Raw genomic sequence first — 21,924 nt, 5'->3', positions numbered from 1 at the left:
GAAGGTTACCTAAATAAGGCTAGCAAATATAGTAATACTGTGGTCTTAAATGCCTTTTACTGAAAATCGAAATAATTGATGCAAAGTGACACCACATGGCATCTAAAAAAAAGCCTCCCATGCAATGACAAACCTGGACAACTAACAATTTCCATGCAAGCACAGAATCGGACAAGCACTGACCATCCACCTTGCAATTAGTGAGTGAGAAACTGCAATTATTGAATGGTCTGATAGATATCAGTGGCAGACTGAAATGTTGATGTTGGAAATTAAGTTGAATAAATTGCAGACTGAATTATATTTGGAGAAAATTAAGGAAGATAAATCAAACTCGTAATCTTAGTTGTGGGACTCAAGCATGAAGAGTGGAGAGAGAAACAATGATGGAAGTAAGTATGCCTGAACAGATGACAAAGCAAGCAGTGAAGCAGATGATCAGGTTAAACTATATAATTCTGAAAGTCATCACCAGAGATATACTTCACTCTTAAATCTGCAAGAGCAGAGCTCTAGGGTCAACTCTCTAACTTACAGATTTGGCAGTGGCTGAGATGTACTGGACCACCATCTCACGTTTGGTGCTCAAGTCCTTTTCACGAAGAGGGGCTTTGCGGTCCTCATTGAGGTTCATGTCCTCCTATGTACACAGATAGGGAGGAGGAAAAGTCAGGAACAGCAACAACATTGATAAATTATACGAATAGATATATTTATTGGCAGACAATTACAGTAGAAGAAAATAAAAATGATCAAAGAATTGTGCAAAAGACTGATGAAGAAATGCACAAGAGAAGCAATGATGCAAAATAAGAGACATTATAATGACCATTCTCTGTAATAGTCCCCAAACAAAATTTGTACAGGGTGAAACATACATCACTACATAATCTTCAATCCTTTAAATATGTTTTACAATAAGCTATGAATCACTATTGAAAGAAATATCCAACCTATCACAATTACTATTTAATTTCCACATCCATTCTACATCTGGTCACGTCCTTGTACAGATGAATACATGTATTTTTCATCCATATTTCTTTGTTCAAGTCATGAGTTACAGGAAAAAGAAATAATGACATGAATAATTAGTCCTTGAAATTAAACATAGTGAGGCTGCGGAAATACAAACTGCACACACCAACTCCAAACAAGAGAGCATAATCAAATAACACCATTTTTATTGAGGTCATGTAATCACATCAGATAGGCAGGATTGGCAGTATATGTGTGTTATTAGGAGTATTATCTTCCTGTTACTTTAATTCTGTATCACAAAAGGCTTCTTTCATGAAAGAGACATCAGGGATGGAGTGAAGGCCGGACAGAGCACTAAAAGCTAGGGAATGACATGATGATTAGAATGGAGGGGGCTGTTTATCAGAAGCTCTCTCGCACAAAGACATGGCAAGAATGAACCAGAAAAAAAAAACCATTCTCCTCAGGGTCGGTAGAACCTGGAGTTGTGGATCTATGCTGCCCTCTACTGGAGGGCGCAGAATATCGTGTCATTTGGCATGGTTGAGCCCTCTGTCTGATTTCATGTAAAATTCATCTGACAAATCATGTGCATCAGTTCTAAGAAGGCTTTGATACAATGGTTTGATTATCTCACCAAAAGTAATCGGATTCAAACTGTTCGTTTGTCAGTGATGCTTCATAGTCATTCCATCCTGGGGGCACTGTGACCTAAATACCTCCAACTATAATTCCTCTTGTAAATAACCCAGGAGCTAATATTAAAAAAAAAAAATTAAAAAAAAAAAAAGAACATATTTTCTGTATAGAGCAACGAGGAAAAATGTAGCTAGAAGTTGAACAATTAGTATTTTTTTCAGTCAAGGAAACCATTATTTTTTTTCCTTTTTAATTAGTCTTTGAACCCTGCTAATTTATCTGCCTAATTGCCATTCAATAAAAGAGGTAAAATGTGTTACAGTGAGTGTCGTGAAGGCAAAGTGGGAGTAGTGGTCTTGCAGGATACTTATCAGGGAGGAAAACTTAAAGAATGAGCCCTGCAAAATGATTAATGCTCTTTTATTAATTATACCCTCAAAGGCTACATGAACAGTCCATGGATAGCTTTGTATATGGGTCTCACATAACAGAAAAGATGAGATTTAAAATTTTATCAATGAATATAGAGAAAAATTCTAGATAGTAGTGTCTAATACTGGTCTGGCCAGCTTTTTGTTAAAATAATGTCATGTTCAATAATTATCATTGTGTCGCTTAATGCCAAAAATATGCATTTCAGGAACAAGGTCCATTCTAATACTTCTACTGTACTGTATATACAGCACATACAGTGTATTCCATAATGACAGAGACTCAATGTGTTTTGACTTTAATGTAAATCATCAGATTAGAAATTAAACAATAGCTTAGGTTAGAGTGCTGACTTTCTTCTTTAAGGGTGATTTTACGCTTTTTAAATCCCTGCTGGTTGAGAAGATTTATAGATGGATTCATCTCCACTGACAAGGCATTTCACTCACTAATAATCAAAACACAGGCAACATGTGAAATTGGAAGTGTTATGAAGGACTTGGCGTTGCATCACCAGGGAAATACCGCAATGAGATGAAACCTGTGAAGCCTTGTCTTCAGGAAGTCATAAATTGTTGATGATTTACAAGCACTTATCAAATATGTTGACATATATGTTCATCAAATTCGGGGGACATTGTTTAAACGAGCACGATTTACACATGGATTATGAAATGCAGAATTAAGAAATGCAGAATTAAGGATTGCCACATTAAAAATATATGCTTGGATTTTCAATTGGATTCATCAATTGAAAATCCAAAGTACGATGCACACAAAATTCAAAACAAAGGGCCAAGGGAAAAAGCAGATAAGGCAGGTATACATTCATGAAATTTGCATTGCAGTCTGGCTGCAAACACAGAATACTCCAGAAGAGACTACAAATCAGATATTGGAGTACTGTAATTAATGGCTACCATCAAACCGGTCTGAGGATGAGATGGATAAAAAGAGTCCATGCTATGAGGAAAATGGATCTAAGAAAAGTAGAAAAATGTTTTGATACTGATGTAACAAATCAATTATTTTCTCCACTAGTATCAAGTCTTCTCCGTGCATGCAAGGACATACAGAACACAGTAACTATCTTTCAGGACAGTTTTAATGTTCTATTGCTTGTAACTGTAACTGCTGAGGGATCACATAGGAACTTATTACTAGGACAGTTCATCCTGACAAAAGCACTAACTGAGGCATATAACACATCAAACTGGCAATGGCGGCACTGCGATACCCTATTTCACTGGGCCTCTGTCTCTACAGGGGACTTCAGTAGCATGGCAAACCTTTGCTGATGAGAACACACTATGAAGAACAGAGACAAACTGACACTGGAATCAATTTAATCAATCATAAGTAAAGAAGTCATACTCTTGGAGGCTTCCATGCTGACAGTCAATAAAAGCATCATTTCAACAATAATACCATGATTGCTAAAGGCCATATCAGCAACAACGGCTATAAATGCCCATATGTGGCAGCTATTGACACAAAAGTCACGCCACCCGGGAGACTTTTGTCTGGATAGAGAGGACAAGTTCATGTGTCCGAACTCACAAATATCCCACCTTGACATTCCTTTAATGATCCTCTTGCAGACAATGAAAAGCGGGTGAAAGCATTTCCCCCCCATTCACAACAAAATGCATTGTAAACACTTCACAGCTTATTGAACGCTGATGAAATCAGAGCACATTATTGTGTGTACTATTGTGTTCTGAGGTTGAACCTCTTGGATTGTAGTCTGCCAACTCAACACAGCTGCCTCCTTAGTGAAATGCAAATTCCAGACATTTCATCAGCTGCTTTTAGTGCTGTACATTTTGATGAGGGAACTCCAGCTGTGCACATTTTGGAAAAATCCAATGGAGAAACACGCAACTAAAAATGCATAAAAGCCATGCTGAAGGTAGCGCTAAAAGTTAATGCTTTTTCATTCATTTTAACTTTCCCTGTGGTCTGATGAACACACTTCAGTTCTTGATGATTAGCTCAAAAAATCTGCGAAGAGTTCATTTGGTTTCCTTCCCCACTGACTCTTCCTTGCAGTTCCCTTTGATGACCTTTCAGTAATAGGCTATGTGCTATTTAGGCTTTGAGATACACAGTGCAACCAGCACAGTGTAAACCAATTTTTCCAGAGAAAACATATTTTCACTTTCTCCTCATTAATGCACAGCTGGTGGTCTCAATTATATAGCATGGGTCATCCCTTCATTTGAAGCAGTCTCAACATCTAAGGTTATGGCGTGTGGCCCCATGAAACAATCAATACTAGAAATAGTGTTGATGATGAAGAGAACAACTAGACTGCACATGTGAATGACATAAAAACAGATTTGAAACAAAAAAAAAAGGAAATGAGCGGCTTTGAGAATCAAAAGAAACTGTCCGCAACTGACATTTCTCTTTTTTAAATCAAAGGTGAAAAGTTTGCACGCTATGAAAACAAATAGTGGCAGAATCAAAAGTACATGAGAACGTAATCTTTTCTTTTTGATTTCATTACAGTAATTACACGTCCTATCCCAAGGTGCAGAAGCCTGTCAAACGTCAAACTGCCGAACATGTCTCCTGTGTCAACTGTCACTGAGCAAAGTGAAGCCTGGGTTCAATGTCACGCCGCTCTGAGCACAAACACAGTAATTGAGAGGTGAACCAAGTGACAGGGATGAGCACCCAGGCAAAAAAACACTAAGCAGTACCCTGATGAAAACCAAAAGCAGTGGTCACAATTCTCTGGCCCTGACAATAAAGAAAAAATTGTATGAGAAAAAAGAACAGGGAGGCACTATACCACACACACTCACATTCACACACACATTATCCACAATAGTACACGTAACCAACGCAATGAAGCCAGCAATTCAGCTCCCCACTTCAAAGAGACGGTCTGAAAGCATTTTGTTAGATTTCAATCCTGCAGTACATAAGACCAAAAAATACTTTTCAGTGTAGAAAATCACAAGTGTGACAGAGCTTTGACCAACAGTTGAGTGAAAAGTGAATTTCAAAGTTTGGTCTTCTTGGCTGTGACTTAGGGAACATATAATAGTTGGAGACCCGCTTCACAAAGACTTAACATCTGGATAAGAAACAAAATACAATTCACCATAAATACTTGATGAGCCTCATATTTATTTTTAGATAAAGTGAATATATACAAGATGCTGTATTTATGTTAAAAAATGTTGAAAAATAACACTCTATGTTAAAAAAAAATGTGCGCATCTGACACGCTTAGAGCCTCGAGCCAGAGTCAGTGATCAAGCAGGAGGTCTGATACAAAACAATGAGAGGCCAATGTTTCATGTCACCACAGGAGATGTGTATTCTGCTTTTCTTTGGGTAAACTGACATGACTTTGTGTGTGTGTGTGTGTGTGTGTGTGTGTGTGTGTGTGTGTGTGTGTGTGTGTGTGTGTGTGTGTGTGTGTGTGTGTGTGTGTGTGTGTGTGTGTGTGTGTGTGTGTGTGTGTGTGTGTGTGTGTGCGACCGTGTGTGTGCGACCGTGTGTGTGCGACTGTTTGTGTGTGCAGGGTTACCACTAGTAGAAAAATGCAGATCTAGAAATAATGACATGGCTTTAGATCTAGGGCTGCGAGGACTTTTGGTAAAATATCTTTGGTCATTAAATCATAAAAACTGTAAAACTGACTATATTCAGCAAAATAGCAAGCTAATTTAATATGTCGCATAAAACTGAATGACCTTTGTCAAACATAATTTAATTAAGAGAGCAATGTCATCACCAGTAAAGCAGAGATGCATGGAGATCTGCGGGTGGCAATATAAAGCAAAATAAAAATGCCTTCCAAACTTATCTTTCTGCGTTCTCCTCATCACCAACATCAGCGACAGCAGCCCTGTTTCTCTACTTACGTGCCTCTTTACACAGATTTATGAATCAATTTAAGCTTTCATTATAGAATGCTCATTATTTATTATTCTGTGGCAGTTGCAATAAAGCTGTTGTGGCGCGTGAAAGATGACTGTATCCAGGGAAAACACTGGGAGTGAAATATAAGGCTTACCATCATCTTCTCAAAGAGGTCGATGATTTCCTTTTCCGAGAGGTTCATGGAGCGGTCGTCAAAAAGGGGCTGAGGAACGGGCAATTCGGTTTGGGTGGAGAGGGGATCTGTTGGGTGCTGTATTAGGGGCTTTTCCTTCTTCATCCCTGCTTTCCTGAAGCTGGTGATACGATCACGCTGGAAAAAAAAGTGATTGAGATTTCAAATTAGGGCACTTCAAACAATCCTGTTCTCTTGGCTAAGTGTTTCTGATCATTGCAGATTTACCTTAAAAGAAAGCAAGACAAATATTTTTGAACAGTAGTTTGGGTTTTGCTGCTTCAAACCTGAATTCTACCTATCTGGTTGCCTCAATTTATAGTTCACTCGTTTCTTGTACATCTGACAATTCCACTCTCAAATTTTGGTTTCAAATTGTGTGTTCTTGCAAGCCACTGAAGAATAATTCCATGCTAAATTTTGGACAGATGAAAGGTATTTCTGCACTGATCAAAGTTGGTTGGCCTCTTCTGTTAGCTGACCATACTCAATAATGACTGACTACATGATTTTCTGTCCCCTTTGTTTCCTATCTGGAACAGCATCATAATAAATCAACAATGAATGGATAATAAATCAAGGATGAATGTAGAGCGATGAAGGGCTCATATGACTTAAGCATCTTGGTCATTATGCTAACAAGGATGGCACACACCCTCAAAATGACAAAGAGTTAGTGATGTTCATGTGCATCAGAAAACATTTTCCTATGTAATAATATAAAGATACTCTAACTTCTCTGTTCACTATGATCAGGTTCTGGCGAGAAGGTGGTGGTACAAGATTGCTCATTAAGATTTTTAAAATATTTTTCTTTTTTTATCAGATTTTGGCCACCCGAGTTAAGAAGGCGCACTTTCTGTAAGGAGGAAGAATTTGCTTGTCGTGCAATGCTTTCAAAATTTCACACTGTATTCAGCTTTTTCTATATACTTAGTTTACATATTCAAAACAAATAAAGATAGTGTAAAATTACCTGTATTGGTCACACAATTAGAAAACAATATAAAACTTGGCAGGACTTACCATCACTCGAATAGAATTAGGTACCGTACTTGGCTTATTACAATGAATTTCGTATAAAATAACAACTTAAGCTCACTGGGACAACATGTGAAAGGTTCAGTGGAGATTTGTTGTTATATTCATCAGTTGATGCTCTTCTGATGAATGCAGGTTTAGTACTAAACACAAAAACAACACACAAATTGCATGCAACTAGTCAAACGTTAGTCTTATTTAGTCAAATGGAGAGGACATGCTTGGATGGATGAACAGATATAATGAAATGGAAAGACAAACATGATGTCAGTTTGCTGAAATATTATTGGATGGATCAAAACAAAAACAGATAAATCCTTGAGAGTTGACAGTGGTGTTTACATCCTTGTATTAATGTAATAATGCATGGGCTTGTAAGTGTCAAAGTTAGACTATTTGTTAACTAAGAGTATTAAAAAGCCTCTGGCATCTAATCGGAAGTGCTGCGGATAATTGGACACTAAATGATCTATGAGCCCATTGTAAAGTCTAGATGCTGCAGGCTAAAATTTGTTCATAATAAAAAATTTAGGACCTTTGTGGTGCTAAATAGCACCAAGAAAAATTGTCTTTAATTTACAGTGTTGTGGAAGGCTACCACAAGTGTGACGTGTTTGAGGCTAGCTCTTGTGTACTATCAAAACTACATACGACAAATTTACAATGCAAGGTAAAATTTCAAACGTGTTCATATTCAATCTGTCATTTTCTGTGTGGTTAGAATATAAATTTACTCAATTTGGTCCTAGCATATCTGATCCATCCACATATTTCAGTGCAAATTGAGTTACATGCACCTCTGTAAAAACATGAGATGATGTAAACACAGCTGGTCAAACCAAAATCAAACCAAGCACCTTACCATGTCATCTGCCAATGTTTTAATGTGTATGTTCTGTTGGGGGGGGAGGATACAGTATGAAAAACAAGGTCCAACAAAAAATGGCAATACCACAAAGTGTACAGCATGTTTCCCCAGCAGAAGTGAGGTCTCCAATAAAATACAGGATTGTATGTAACCCAAAACTGCTCTTATAATCCCAAACATGCGGGTTAGTGTTGCTTGGCTTAAAATTTGAGTAATCCAAAAATGTATTGTTCACAATACAGTATGACAGAGCTTTGACATCTGTGAACCGTTCTAAAGAGCATTCCTTGTTGTGACAGTAGTCTGATTAACTTATTACTGTAATCTAAAGCAACAGGAATTCGAAAACTTTTCAATCATCAATAATTGTACACAAATTCTTGTGCCACCAAAAAAGAAAAAAATCTGAAAACAGCTCAGAATCAGACAATTAAAACCAGAACTTCTCTTTACTAGATATGCTTATCTTCCCCTGACACAGACTACTGCCAAAGGCTTGTGGCTCGGCAAGGGACAGCCGCTTGAAACACACCTAAAATGGGAAGCAGCAGCACCACTGCCATATCCCGTGGCGCTAGGCTGTGAAGTACTAATGAGTTGGGAGATGTCGGGTGGCGATGGCCATAAAGCCTGCCTTCAGCCGCAGATTTCTCCACTAGTTTAATCAGGACACCACTAATGATGGGGCAAGCAAACAGACTGGCTCTAACCTGCACCTCCCTCTGTGCATCTTCATCAGCTGTTGCTGTGGGCAACACACAGCAAACTTTCAAACTGCCATATCTATCACTAGTTTTCTCCACAACAACTGATCAACAGTTGTGGGATGATGCTATTAACCACAGAAAACAAAGCTTCAGTATCGTAATGAGTTGTCGATGTGGTTATTTCAAGTCGAAAATAACAAAAACTTCATCCATCCTGCATGGTGAGGAGACAGACTCCCCCGAGGCATCCAGGTATTTGTTTCACCATCGGTTGTGGCCTTTAACATAGTTACACAAGTTGTCACAACATCTGTAAAGCTAAAAATTTGACCTGAGAAACAACTTTTCCCATTTGTAAGTGAGAGCGTATGTATCATTAAGCCCAGCATTCTACCGCAGTCTAAAACTGCATGAAACAATGGCTAATTTTCAAATGGAGTACTTAAACATTTTCTAATCAATTTAACAACAATCAAACCACTGTTTGGTTAATTGCCTTGACTTGAGGGCCTTTCCTTGCCCATTATCTTGGCAACATCGCAACAACGCAATTTAACATCTTACAATTAAGCTTGCATGTCCTCAGGGCTTCTCTGGCTTATTAAAGTGAACTTTTTCATCATAATAAATGTTTATTACCAAATGCATATTCCTCTAAATAACCTAATCAAATTAGCTCTGGGTCCCTCCTTAATCAAATAAGATTATGAGTCCATGCAGATCTTTAAAAATAAACAAAGCAATATCCGACAACTTGAGTCAATTTCGGGACGCAAAACCATAATGGCGTGCTAACTATTATTAGCACAGTAGCTGTGAAAATTAATATCGCAAACTATAATTAATGGTGATATTATATTAATTCACATCGACACATATTTTACATTCACGCTTGGTTTAATAATTAGTAATTTGACATAACATAAATTTTCAACAAAGATGAACGGAGGAACAACTTTGCTTAAAATAGGCTACTGTTGCATCGCTTTTTAATGGCAATGCCTGTTATGTCCCAACAAATTTAAACAGACCATCTGTATGATGTCATTTTAACCCAGTCATTGGAACTATCACTACAAAATCAGTAGCCACGATTGCTCAGTAAAACCAGTTTAGAAGGAAATTAGCTTCTACTTTAATTGGTTCTAATAATAACAAAGGATTACTTGGAGCCAATCATGGTTGGCAGTGACGATTGTAATGCAATGTGCTACTGACAGTTCTTAGCATCTTCATGAAACTACATAGCATGTCTGTTTAATCAAATGCTCAGTTTAGCTACAGGCTAAAAGTCTTTGCGAGCAGACACAACTAGTGAAAGCTTATTGAGAATGTGATGCTATTCAGTGGAAAAAAAAGTGGAAACATTTTTATCCTACTCGCTTTTTTATACAGTGAAATAAAAAAGATTTAAATACATAAATAAAAATCCGGCTCCATTTAAGACATCAGACACTGTTGTCAGGAAATATGTTACTATTACCTCATTGGAATACTGCCTGATATTTGAGAGACAGACAAATTGTTGCATAAAACTACCCTAATGCACTTAAAACTTTAAAACCAATCGCTGTAAAAGGGATACAGAACAGCATATAAAGCGAAAGACAGAACTGTTGTTCTCTAACTAGGAATACAAACTCAGTCAATCAAATCTGTTTTTACTAATGAGGAATGTGAAAACCCCTGATTTATTTATTAAGATACATTAAAAAGTCTTGTTTCATAATGTGCAATATGAACATGAAAGGTTTTACGCATTAATTCTGAGGCCTCAGACAGAATTGATGATGTAAACATTTAGAGAAGAGCAGAATGAGGAATTTGTAACCATGGCAACTGAGAAATTCAAAATCCATAAATAGCAAAAGGTACCCTTTGATGCTGATCATTTTTTGAGTTAAGAAATGAAAATGACAAGATGGAAGAACAGAACCATTACTATTTAAATTTTTTGGTGGTGGAGGGAAAATTAAGGGCTAAGTGACACAAGTACTAATCACAAACAAAAATGATAATCCATTTAATAAACAGCTTACCATAAAGCATCAGAATTAATCATAAAATCACAGATCAGAGGTAAATACTATAGAAAAATAGAATAAAATATTTCTTATTCTGAATTTCAATATAATGGGCTTCAGAATGTCAATGGGGTTCACCATAATAAAAAATGTGAACGATGTCCAGAATGCCAATCAATACGTCTGGATATTAGATTACAGATTGACAAAATAAACTTGTGTTATCAAAATTACATCTAAAGTAAAAAATTAAGATGCATTACACACTGAAGAACCAATTCACAGAGAAACAGACATTCAGGCCATCAAACATTCTTCATTCTTAGACACTAATGTTTACCAGCCCTGAACATCAAAATTACATCATCTGTCCTTGTGGAATCCAATAGCATGTAGACAACGACCAGTATCGTGTTCAGTTTTGGAGATATGGTATCAGACCACATTTGCAACCACCCAGGTAATTAAATTAGATCTCATCGGAAATGAATCAAATCGGCTAAATTCATCTCGATACAAAATCGTCTAAATGGACGCGTTTATGAATCCAGACAGCTGTAATGCAAGCAAGGTCTATACTGCTGAAAAAGATTCATTAATGCCTGAAATTAATGATTATCCTTGCTAAAACAAATTATTAATTTAATGTTTGAATTCTGTTGATGCCTTTTTCAAGCCAAACAGCGACCTCGATGGAACAAGACCCTATTTACCTCTGGCATTTCATGAAATGACATATATCCAAATTATACCAGGGAAGCATTTATGAATTTAGAATATATTTACTATTAAAACCAACTCCAGCAGCCAGATGAGATAAAAATGCAAATGTTCTCTCCAAGCATTTTCTCTCAACACTATGCAAATAATTCTTCCTGAACGTTAAATGACAGTAAACATCTGGTTTTATTTGCACTACAGCCTTGAGTCTCATCTTTATTCAAACTTTGTGTGTTGTTTTCATCTCCCCAGCTTTGGGGCCTGTTGCAGAAAATTACCTGGACTTAGTTGTCTGAATAACTTTGCAAAGTTAATCCGAAAGGTTCTTTTTATATGTCAGTCATTTTTTTATTACATTTAAAAAGGACTCAAAATTTGCAAAAAGAGATAATTTAGGAAACCTGGTTCTTGCAGTGGGATCCAACTGACAACAAAACTGCTTGCTTGGAGGACTGTGCCATATGTGGTTCAAATGCTAATTTATAACATCAAATTTAATGGGTTTCTTTTTTTCTGAAGAACCCCACACAAGTTGAGATGCTTTAGAGAAATACCATCATTTTAACACATGTCGGTAGTCAGTCAATACAAATGGGACCAAAACAGACAGTTCAAGCCTCTGAATGTTAAAACAGCACACCGGGTAAATAGTGTTGTGGCTGTAGGCAGTGCTACAAGCATACACAGCTTGTTATCCCTACATAGAAAAATCCCCATCATGCACAATCACCATGACGACATATTTTCCTCTTGGCAAACTGGATTAGGCAAAAATTAATCAAGCACATGTCAGGTTCTTCTCCTAAACAAATAGATTAAGTGATGACAGATGCAATGTTGACTTAGCTCTAATGCACATGTTTGACTTTTGTGTTTTTCGCAAGTTTTATTCCAGTACATTACACTATTTTATTTTTTTTTACTTGGGGGGGGTTGTTAAAAGAAAAAAGTAATATCTACAAAGGGCAAAATTTCTTAAACGGCAGGAGTCTGTGGTACTCTTATTATTGGTGGAGAGTGCTGGTGCTGTTTACAGTTTCCTCAAAACAGCTATTGAAGAGGAAACTCTCACAAAAGCCAGCGGAGCTTAGAACTGAATGGCTCCACTCTAGATCATCTGACCATATGATGGCAGACTAGAACAGCACTGGCCTCGGGTCATCTGTCTCTTTTGAAAAGAAATTTCTGGTGCTGTGCCCTGGGGGGAGGAGGGGTTGGCATGATATGCAGCCATTAGAAAAGTTGAGTTTAGTAAGAAAGACTAAAAATATCAGAGGACATAAATCATCTTAAATTGTTCATGACATCACAGAGTCATTTGTGTGATACAGACGACCGTGTTGTAGAAAATTCAGCAAAGACAAAAAGTTCTGTCTTATTTTAGCTGCAATTAAGAATCCAGTCGTTATTGTACATTGCTCATATCTATTCAGCCAGTCTTTATATATCGGAGGACGAAAATGAACTTGTGACCCTGTTAATATCAGTATAATACTGTATTGTCTAATTATTAATAATTGACCAGATGAATGTCATAAGAAGCTGACAAGTTCTTGTTCCTGAAAGTGTGGTTTATCACAGAGAAGAGTATTCCTGTTTTATAAATCAAAAGATTTTTTTAAGCTTCAAGAATAAGTGACCCATGAAATCTGTGGATTCTGCCTTTGTTATTAGGCATTGAACCAAGTATACAATCAGCCTGTACCAGCTTACTTTCACTTTATTCCATCATTACGTACATCAAAAGCTCAGTTCTGTGAATCAGCTGCTTGATTTAATATCTGCATTTGGAGACTTGCATCTACTATTACAAGTTACTTCACTGTGTATCACAGCTTATTCTGTGTCATCTGAAAATGACACAATACCCTGGCCCCAAAAAAACCTGTTCAACATATGCATTAGTGTGTACCACAGTATTCATTCCTTTGTTATGCCTATTGTGCAGTTGTGTATGTGGTTTTGTTTATAAATGACAAACCTTCAGAGTCACCTTAAATCATCTTTGTGTCATTAGTTTTATATGATGTATAGTTACCCAGATATCCAAAGAGACCATACCTCAGAGTTACCAAAAACAGCGTGTTTCCATAGAAATTTCAAACAAATAAAAAGTGTGTATCATTAGGAAATCTCTTCATTCTCTAGGCAACAGCAGACACTAAAGCTGCTGAGTCAAAATACAGCCTGCCACTCATGAATCATCAAACAGCTGAACGCTGAATGGCGGATACGATCAGAGTTGATTCATGTAATTTCATACAGAGCACTCCATTGCCTTGAGGCAGTGGATATGCCTTTTGCAGGCATTTTTAATGTGTAACTGAGGGAGTCACATACGTGCCATTCTTAAGTTATGAGCTTATCTATAAAGGTGACATTAGAGCAGTGAGACCACCAGCTACAGTGAAGCAGTGTTTGTCATTTCCCCCTTTCTATGCTTCCTCTCACCAACTTCCGGAATGCCTTTATAACTAATGTGGTCTGTTTCCTGGTGATTCTTCCATGTTTACCAAGCACAATCATAGCTATATTCACTTCATAATACATTTAGCAGTGAAAATGCAGAAAGCTTATAAAACACTACGGTGGTGCATAGCTTGTCAATACCACAGCTAGTAAAACCTGAAGTAATGGAAAATTGCTTTCTCATGTGAGACCCTTTGGATAATTTCTGTCAGTAATCCAGCCTCTGACAAAAGATATGGACACACTCATAAGTGTGTACAATACATGCAATCCCTTTTGTATCACCCAGATGTGAGTTCTGATGCAGATCTGGATCTGATTGTAGGTGACAGGAGAACGTGACAAGAACTGGTTCCTCCTCAATCTTTAATCGACCCAGTCTTGGCCGAAGTGCCACAACTATTTTAATTTTACCAAAACTGAAATTCTTGACATTTCTTGCAGCGGGGAAAAAAGAAAACACACATTGGGGACACATAAGCCAAACACTCAAAAATAGGGATGACTCCAAGACAAATGCTTGACATTTACAACAACAGGAGATATAAAGTACAGAACAAGCGGTATGACAGGCTGAAATCTGAAACACCATGCTAGAATGAATGTAGCCTGGGGGTTCCCTAAGTCTCATGTATCAAAGTGTTAAAATGTCAGATACTACAACACTGAAAGTGGCACAGTGAGTCTGTATGTAGGGTTCACAATGTATCACCAGGCAAATCCTTAATGTGAATAAATGCAGCAAAACTGCATCTTGGATCTTGGTAGATAAACCATATAAGTTCCATCTAAGTTTGTCCAATAGGCAAGATGGCATGAGGTAACAGGCTGCCAGAAAGTGTCAAGAGGAAGTAGAGAGGAAGTGGAAGAAGGATGAGGGAACTAGAAGTATACCCGGATGATTTGGAAGCTGGGGAAGAACTGCTCTCCATTGACAGAAAGTAGTCAAATCTAGGAGGAGAAAACGTGGGAAAGTGCCTTCTCTGGTGCCCTTCCACAGTTGCCAAAGAGTGAAGCAATGATTAACCCTTAAACGGAAGCACCAGGCAGTACCATCAAGAATATACTTCCAGTGAATAAACGTGATAATTTGCCTTCCAGGCTGCCCTTCGTGAGTTGTCCGAGAGAGAAAAGAGAGGACCGTATTTACAGAATCTCTAAATCCTTTAACAAACAAATGAATAATAATGGATTAGATTTATATACAGCTTTTCTGGACACTCAAAGTCACTTTTACATTGGATCCATTATTCATTCACTCCTCATTTCATACTTGGTGATGGCTGCCAATCTGTGCCTATGACCCCTTCAACCACCACCAGAACAACCCCACACATTCGCACAACAGCAAGTGCCTCACCGGAGGCAAGGAGGGTGATGTGTCTTGCCCAGGGACACAGAATGACTTGGCAGTAGCGGGAATTGAACCCCCGATCTTGAATCATTGGACGACCTGTTCTACCACTGAGCCACTGAATAGTGAGCACGACTTCATCATTAGGTTCCAATACAGTTAGTAAGACAGAACTACAAATTGCAAACTCTCAAATAATACCTGACAGACAGTAATAAAAAAATGTTCTGCATTCATATGCTGCAATAACATCCTAATTTCACGGTTTAGGATGAAATGTAAATATCTTATGTTACCTTCTGTGTAATTCAGCACAGTTCGTAGTCAATTCTCATATTTGTCTTTCTTACATACAAATTAGAGTTGTTTTTGGCAGTATTTTCTAAATACTGCCAAAAACAATGTCCTTTAAATGAAAAATTAAATCAACGTCCCTGAAGTCCTCAAAAAGCATAGACGTGAGGGTAAAATTGGGTTCCTTTTTTTTCTATATGCAAGGTATCAACTAAGCCTACTTGAAAGTAAAGACACCTTGCTAAAATATTGAAATTAATAATTTAGCATAATAAAGAAATGCTACATCAAATTTATAACACTCCCTGAAGCATCCCAGCACAGTGTGCATTCAAGATTTCTGTTACTTTTTTCTAACCAGACTCCAATGATACTGAAACACTGAACTACAAGGTTAAGTCGGATTTCTAAGATTAAATTGGAGCCGTTGTGTATTTCAAACAATATTTTTTTTTGATAACACAAGGTGATCGGTTTCAAGGCCTTTATTCACTCACATCTCAAAGCGTGTTCACTTAGAACTCAATCATTACGTCAAAGTCAAAGTCAGCTTTATTGTCAAATGTACCATATATGCACAACATACAGCACAGATGAAATTGCAGTCCTCTCTGACCCACGGTAGACAGTACTACAGGCAGTACAACATAGACAGTACAAAAGGCAGTACAACACAGGTAGCACAACAAGGGACAACACAGACAGTACAACACAGACAGGACAACACAGGCAGAACAACACAGGTAGTGCAACAAGCAGTACAACAGACAGTACATCAGACAGTACAACACGAAGTATAAGACGAAACACAAGGGATGGTTAACATCTCTATAGTCTAGCCTCATAGGGGAAGTGACTTGTGCGCAGTCCCTGAGTTGATGGGGGGAGGGAGAGATAGGTAGTCAGGTGCTGGGGGGAGGGCAGGGCAGTGTGAGGGTAGAGTTAAAGGCTATGGCAAGGGGCAGCGAAGGGAGGGAGTTGGCCTCCTGACCGCCTGGTGAAAGGAACTGTCCTTGCGCCTGCTGGTTCTGGTCGCACTCTGCAGTCTCCTACCTGATGGCTGGCTGAAAAGGCTGTGAGAGGGGTGGGTGGGATCACCTGCAATGCTGATGGCTTTGCGGATGAGGATGGTGTTAAGATGATGATTGACTATTTGCACTATGAATAAAAAAGAAAAACAGCCAAAGAACTTTGGCATCAATGACATGGCACTCATCTCAGTCATGTTTTACACCTATTACCTGTCTCCCTCTCTCTCTCACACCATGATAAACAAAGTTTAAGATTGTTCTTTTTACCTTTCTTACTGGTTACAGCCAACAAAAGACTCAACCACAACCAGTAAAATGCAAACAAGAATAAGGCCTCTGGATGATTGAAACCATAGCTGGACGAAATCACAACCAAGACTATTACAAGTTTAATCATACAACATTTATTCCAGATGATTATTGCTTGCAGAAAAGCGATCATAGTGTGGCAAACGTTTTTAAGTACTGAAATGCCTCTGGTAAACACAGCATGTGATTCAGCATGAAGACCTACTCTGAGGAATATTCTGGGTATTAATTGATGTATCAAAAATATACACTCAGGGAATCATACATTTTTTAAAGCTGGCACAACAACAAATTCTGTAAAATCACAGCAACTTTATTTAACAATATTAAACCTACAGTATATGCTCATATCATATACAGTAGGTGCGAGGGTCACAAGGGTCAGTGATCAGCAAGATAAAACCACGTCACAAGACTGCCTTTCATAATACATGACAATACCTTTTATGGTGAATTCACACAGAAAAGCAGATTAACCTATAACTCCTCGATGATACACTTATTTAAACAAATCAAAGGTTATAAAGAAGTACAAAAATGTGCTTTCTACTTTGTTCAAACTTTGCTTGTGACTCCAACTCATATTGTTAATACATACTCATTACTTTTCCCTCTAGCTGTTCTGCATGAGGTCATCTTTAACTCAGGAATGTAGAGGCAATAATTTTTTGCCTTTTTCTGTCAAACCGGCTCTCATGGATTCCTTTTAAGAAGATCTCATTTCCCTGGCCCGTTTTATTGAACATCATGGTTTTTATAACATCAACCAAATGCCTTTGTTACAGAGCATGGCTACAAACAAAAGAAATGTTTACAGTTCTCTATCTCTGAACACTGGAACATTATTCTAATCCTTGGCTGTCCTTGGCTGTGTTGAATATATGCAGCAGAGGCCCAAAGGCCAAATGGTGTTAGAGTGATGTAATCCTGCAAGTGACTAGTTAAGCAAACAGTATGCTTTCACCGTTCCTCCTCCAAAACACCAAAGTGACTTTGCTGATTATTCATGCAAATGGTACTTTCCTTTTCAGAAGCTATGACTGCGTAAAGACTAAGACAAACCTCTATTTAAATCGTGCACATGACATTCACATAATCTTGCATCCGCGCCGCATGCACACAAACTACACTGCACGACAGGAATGTCAACCTATAGTCCCTCATGGTAAAAACAGGAAATAGGAAAGGAAAAGCAAGGGGGCCGTATCCAATCAAAGATGACAATTATCTAAAAGATGTCTGCAAAGATCCATTTTTTTTCTCCTTTTAAACTCATGTTGAATTGCATTTTGTTTACTGAATAATGCATATAGTTTTATACTGATCCATAATGACACATATTTAATTCAGAGTGCATGTTTTCAAACAAAGTTGCAGTGATGGTGTGTGTTGGAGAAGCTAAACAAGTGAGGATAAACAACTCGTCATGGCTCCTGAAAAATTACTTCCTCTTCCAACTCCATGTTGAGCTGTGTTGATATCTTCTACAAGCAAAGTTCCTTTTTATCAAACTGCTCTTCTTTCAGGGTTTAGCAACATGAGGTCAGAGCTTCAAGCAGCTCTAAGAATTACTGAAACTGTGATTTTATATTTTCATAGCACTTCTGTCACCCCAAACACTATCACACTATAACACACTTGGGAGGCAGGATATTTAGGAATTGCAGGCTTTCTCAGGACAACACCCTCTGGAAGCTCACATCAGTTCAAATCCACACTCAGATTTCCTGTCTGGCAGTTGCAATGGTCACCCTTCTCTATACTTTCATTTCACTAAAACAAGTCTGAGGTTGGTTCTACAAAGGGGACATATAGCAGTTCCACTGTTTTCCTCCAAATTTCACAATTTGAGGGCAGTTGCAAACAACAGGAATAAAAAGTACCAATTTAGTGAACAACAAAGGTGGATACAAAGTTATTAGATGTCAGTCTCTAAATGCTTGCAGTCAGTCCAACTTGGCTAACTTGTCAGCTGGCCATCACAGCTGTTAAGACATGATGTCAGCCTGATTATCACATAATTATGGTAAAAGTTGCACAAATAAAGGATCTATCTATCTTTCACATGAGCTAAGGCACAGTTTTAGCTGTCAATAACAGTCATTCATCCAGATTTCAAACACTGTACAATCCAAGTCAACATCTCCCCCACCACAAATTCTCAAATCTCAACTCCAGGCATGAACAGTATTCATGAACATCTTGTTCACACCAGCGCTCCAATGGTGAAGACTCAGTGTCGCCCATTTTCTAAAAAAGGCTCACCTCTCGTTTGCTGTTAATTATTCCAGGAGGATGGACCAATAAAGAGAGAACACATTAAATTGATTGTATTGTTTTTAGTTGCAACTAGAGACCCCATATCCTTGTTTGACTGTCAACTTACTACAGTGTTATTACTGTTCAGGCTGACAAAGAATAAGTCAATCATCATAGTACACACCCACACAAAACAAAACAACAGGACATTACGAGTCAAATTGCAGCTGAACCACTTCTTTGTGTACATATTAAAACACAGAAATCCAACTGTCACAACAAGAATGCTCTTCATAGAACGTTCAGGAGATGTACTGACAGGAAATTCACATGAGGTACTCAGTGCTTTTAAAAGTAAAGCGCTGACTGAAACACGATCTGTTTTGCTCAAGACTAACAGCTATTAGCCATTCCATTGAGTAGCATTAAATACTTACAACAACAAATCAATAACTATTTGGGTCATCCTACACTAAAACACAGTTGTACTGCGTAGGCAACAAGGTATTTACTAAGTGTACTGGAGTCATGCCACATATTTGCTTGGTTTCATTGCACTTCACCATAAAGAGTGAAACAGTACATAAGTTATCAGACAACTATTGTAAAAGCTAATTGTCCTGAATACATGCTGTAAAAAAAAAACAACCACACTTAAACTTTTTATAGATGACGTATATCAACTTTTTTTAACTCACTGGGGGTTAAATATTAGTTCAGATTTTCCATGTGGATGTGCAGCTTGTGACAGTTCACTTCACAGTCTGTCTGAAAACCTACCAGCTTCTTGTTTTTACCCTCATCTTCGTGTGACTTCTTTTTAGAGGGTTTATTCGGGTCGTCACCACCGCTGGCTTGATCCATGTCGGTGAAGTGAGTGAGTGTCCCTCCAGAAAGACTTAACGCGACCTCGGTCAAAAAGTTGTCAAACTCCAATCAGCAGGCTTTCAACAACACTTGTACCGTAAACCATCCAAGTTATGTCTTTTCAAAATCCATTCCGTTCAAAAAGTGAAGAATAATTTCAAGCAGGCTGCTTCTCCAAATACTTCCAGTATTCCAACAGTCAGTTTGAAGAAGAGGTGTGGTAGGATATGGTAGACGTCCAGATGTCTCCCCAGCTCAGCGGTGGAGTTGAGGCGGCTCACACCGTAGTAAACACTTTCTGAAAAGACCACATAATTATGTAAACAATATTAGTTTTATGATAATATCTGGGACATTAAGTTACACGAATATTTTCTGTCTCAACACGTGTTTCCATGTGCTGTCTTGTGAATATGCGGAGTGCAGACATAATAGCCAAGCCTACACGTCGTGAACGGTATCACAGATGTAAACAAAACCGACATTGGTGGGCTAGCTAAAGACAGCTGTGTAAAAACGTGAGCTAACAAATGTGTTTTCATAACTAAAAAGTCAAGTGTTTGGAAACAGCCATAATTCCTACACAAAGAAAACTTAAATCTGTGTAACATGACGATAACATAGAACTAGCTGTCCAAATGCCATCACAGGTGATCTATGGTGACAGGTTTAAACGAGCGCTGACAACACTGTCAAGTCACTCAGTATCAATACACAGATGTGACAGTAGAAAATCACCGTTGTTCTCTTTGCTTGGGATACTTTACAGTGCCGTACACTTGGCTCGGCTAGCATAAATGGACGACTGATATGTAAGAAAACATTTTTATTTTACAGAGACTGCCATACACTGACACACACGACCTCACGTTATAAATTATAATGTGAAAAATAAATAACATGTCAAATAAAACTCACAAAAAAACCAACCAGAGCTTACCTTTGCAACCTAACTTGAAGCCAGGCCCATCGTGATCAGGCCCACCCAGGTTCTGATTTGACTGCGATAGGAGCGGTAGGTACAGACTCATGCGTCTATTGGTTGAATTTGGTGTCACTCATCAAGTTGGCACGGCGTCGAAAGGGAGGAGACTTGTGACGAAGAGGTCAGTGTGATTTCGTTGCAACCGGATGGGGCTCAGTCATTATAATAGATCATATCAGGGATTGAGTTATGGAAGGCTGACCACGGAGAGGAAGCACGGCGGGAGTCAGACTATGTCAAAGCAGTCTGTGTTTGCTTTTATACAGACACGCAGAGTTGCTGCGTCTCAGTGTGATAATAATAGCTGGTGGTAATGGTTTATAGTTACACTGTTACATAACAGAGTGCATCACACAAGGTAGCGATATTGTGTGTTCTCTTTAAGGCAAACAATATCTAGCCTAAGGATGCTAATTTGCAGAAATAAGTATACAAGCTTAACAATGAGTTGCAAAAATATATGACGCTTAAATTATATGGTGATTATTTGATAAGTCATTCATCATTAAAAAAAAATTTTTTTTAAGTTCTTTAGCTGTACATGTGTCTTGTGATAGTATATGACATTATCTTACAGTTTGGCCACGATAAATGTTTTCTACTATTTCTATTATTTGTGAAAATCTGAGTTTACCAGCTCTTAATATTTACCTCACAGAGAAATCAGTTTTCTAACCGAATTAAGTACTGTACTCTTATAAAGTTGGGGGGGGGGGGGGTTAAGCCTCTATTGATTAGTCTATGTCATTTCTGCCACTGGGGTTTCTCACATTTAAAAAAAGTGTGAGTAGCATAGGATGATGGGAAATGTTGTCTTCATTGTTAAACTAAAATGAGATTCCTTCTTGCTTTCACATCAAGCTGTCCTT

At 38.0% G+C, this 21,924-nt stretch overlaps 1 protein-coding gene across 7 annotated transcripts in view; it reads right to left on the bottom strand.

Moving 5' to 3' along the window:
• Nucleotides 1-21,078, bottom strand: part of diaph2 (diaphanous-related formin 2) — a 377,371-nt gene extending 356,293 nt beyond the window's left edge. For 6 of the 7 annotated variants that reach the window (XM_068325221.1, XM_068325222.1, XM_068325228.1 and 3 more), the window contains exons 1-5: nt 21,011-21,078; nt 19,984-20,368; nt 8,031-8,063; nt 6,089-6,265; nt 536-640 (exon numbers count right to left, since the gene is read on the bottom strand). In XM_068325221.1, the coding sequence (XP_068181322.1) occupies nt 536-640; nt 6,089-6,265; nt 8,031-8,063; nt 19,984-20,067 (399 nt within the window). In that variant the 5' untranslated portion in view covers nt 20,068-20,368; nt 21,011-21,078. The remainder of the gene's footprint in view (nt 1-535; nt 641-6,088; nt 6,266-8,030; nt 8,064-19,983; nt 20,369-21,010) is intronic. The other variant, XM_068325224.1, reaches the window with a different exon arrangement.
• Between the last annotated feature and the right edge of the window lie 846 nt (nt 21,079-21,924).

Source organism: Antennarius striatus, chromosome 10, assembly GCF_040054535.1.
Source record: "Antennarius striatus isolate MH-2024 chromosome 10, ASM4005453v1, whole genome shotgun sequence".
Taxonomy (NCBI): domain Eukaryota; kingdom Metazoa; phylum Chordata; class Actinopteri; order Lophiiformes; family Antennariidae; genus Antennarius; species Antennarius striatus.
The sequence above is the reverse complement of the archived record's forward strand: the minus strand, read 5'-3'. Positions and strand labels throughout refer to the sequence as shown.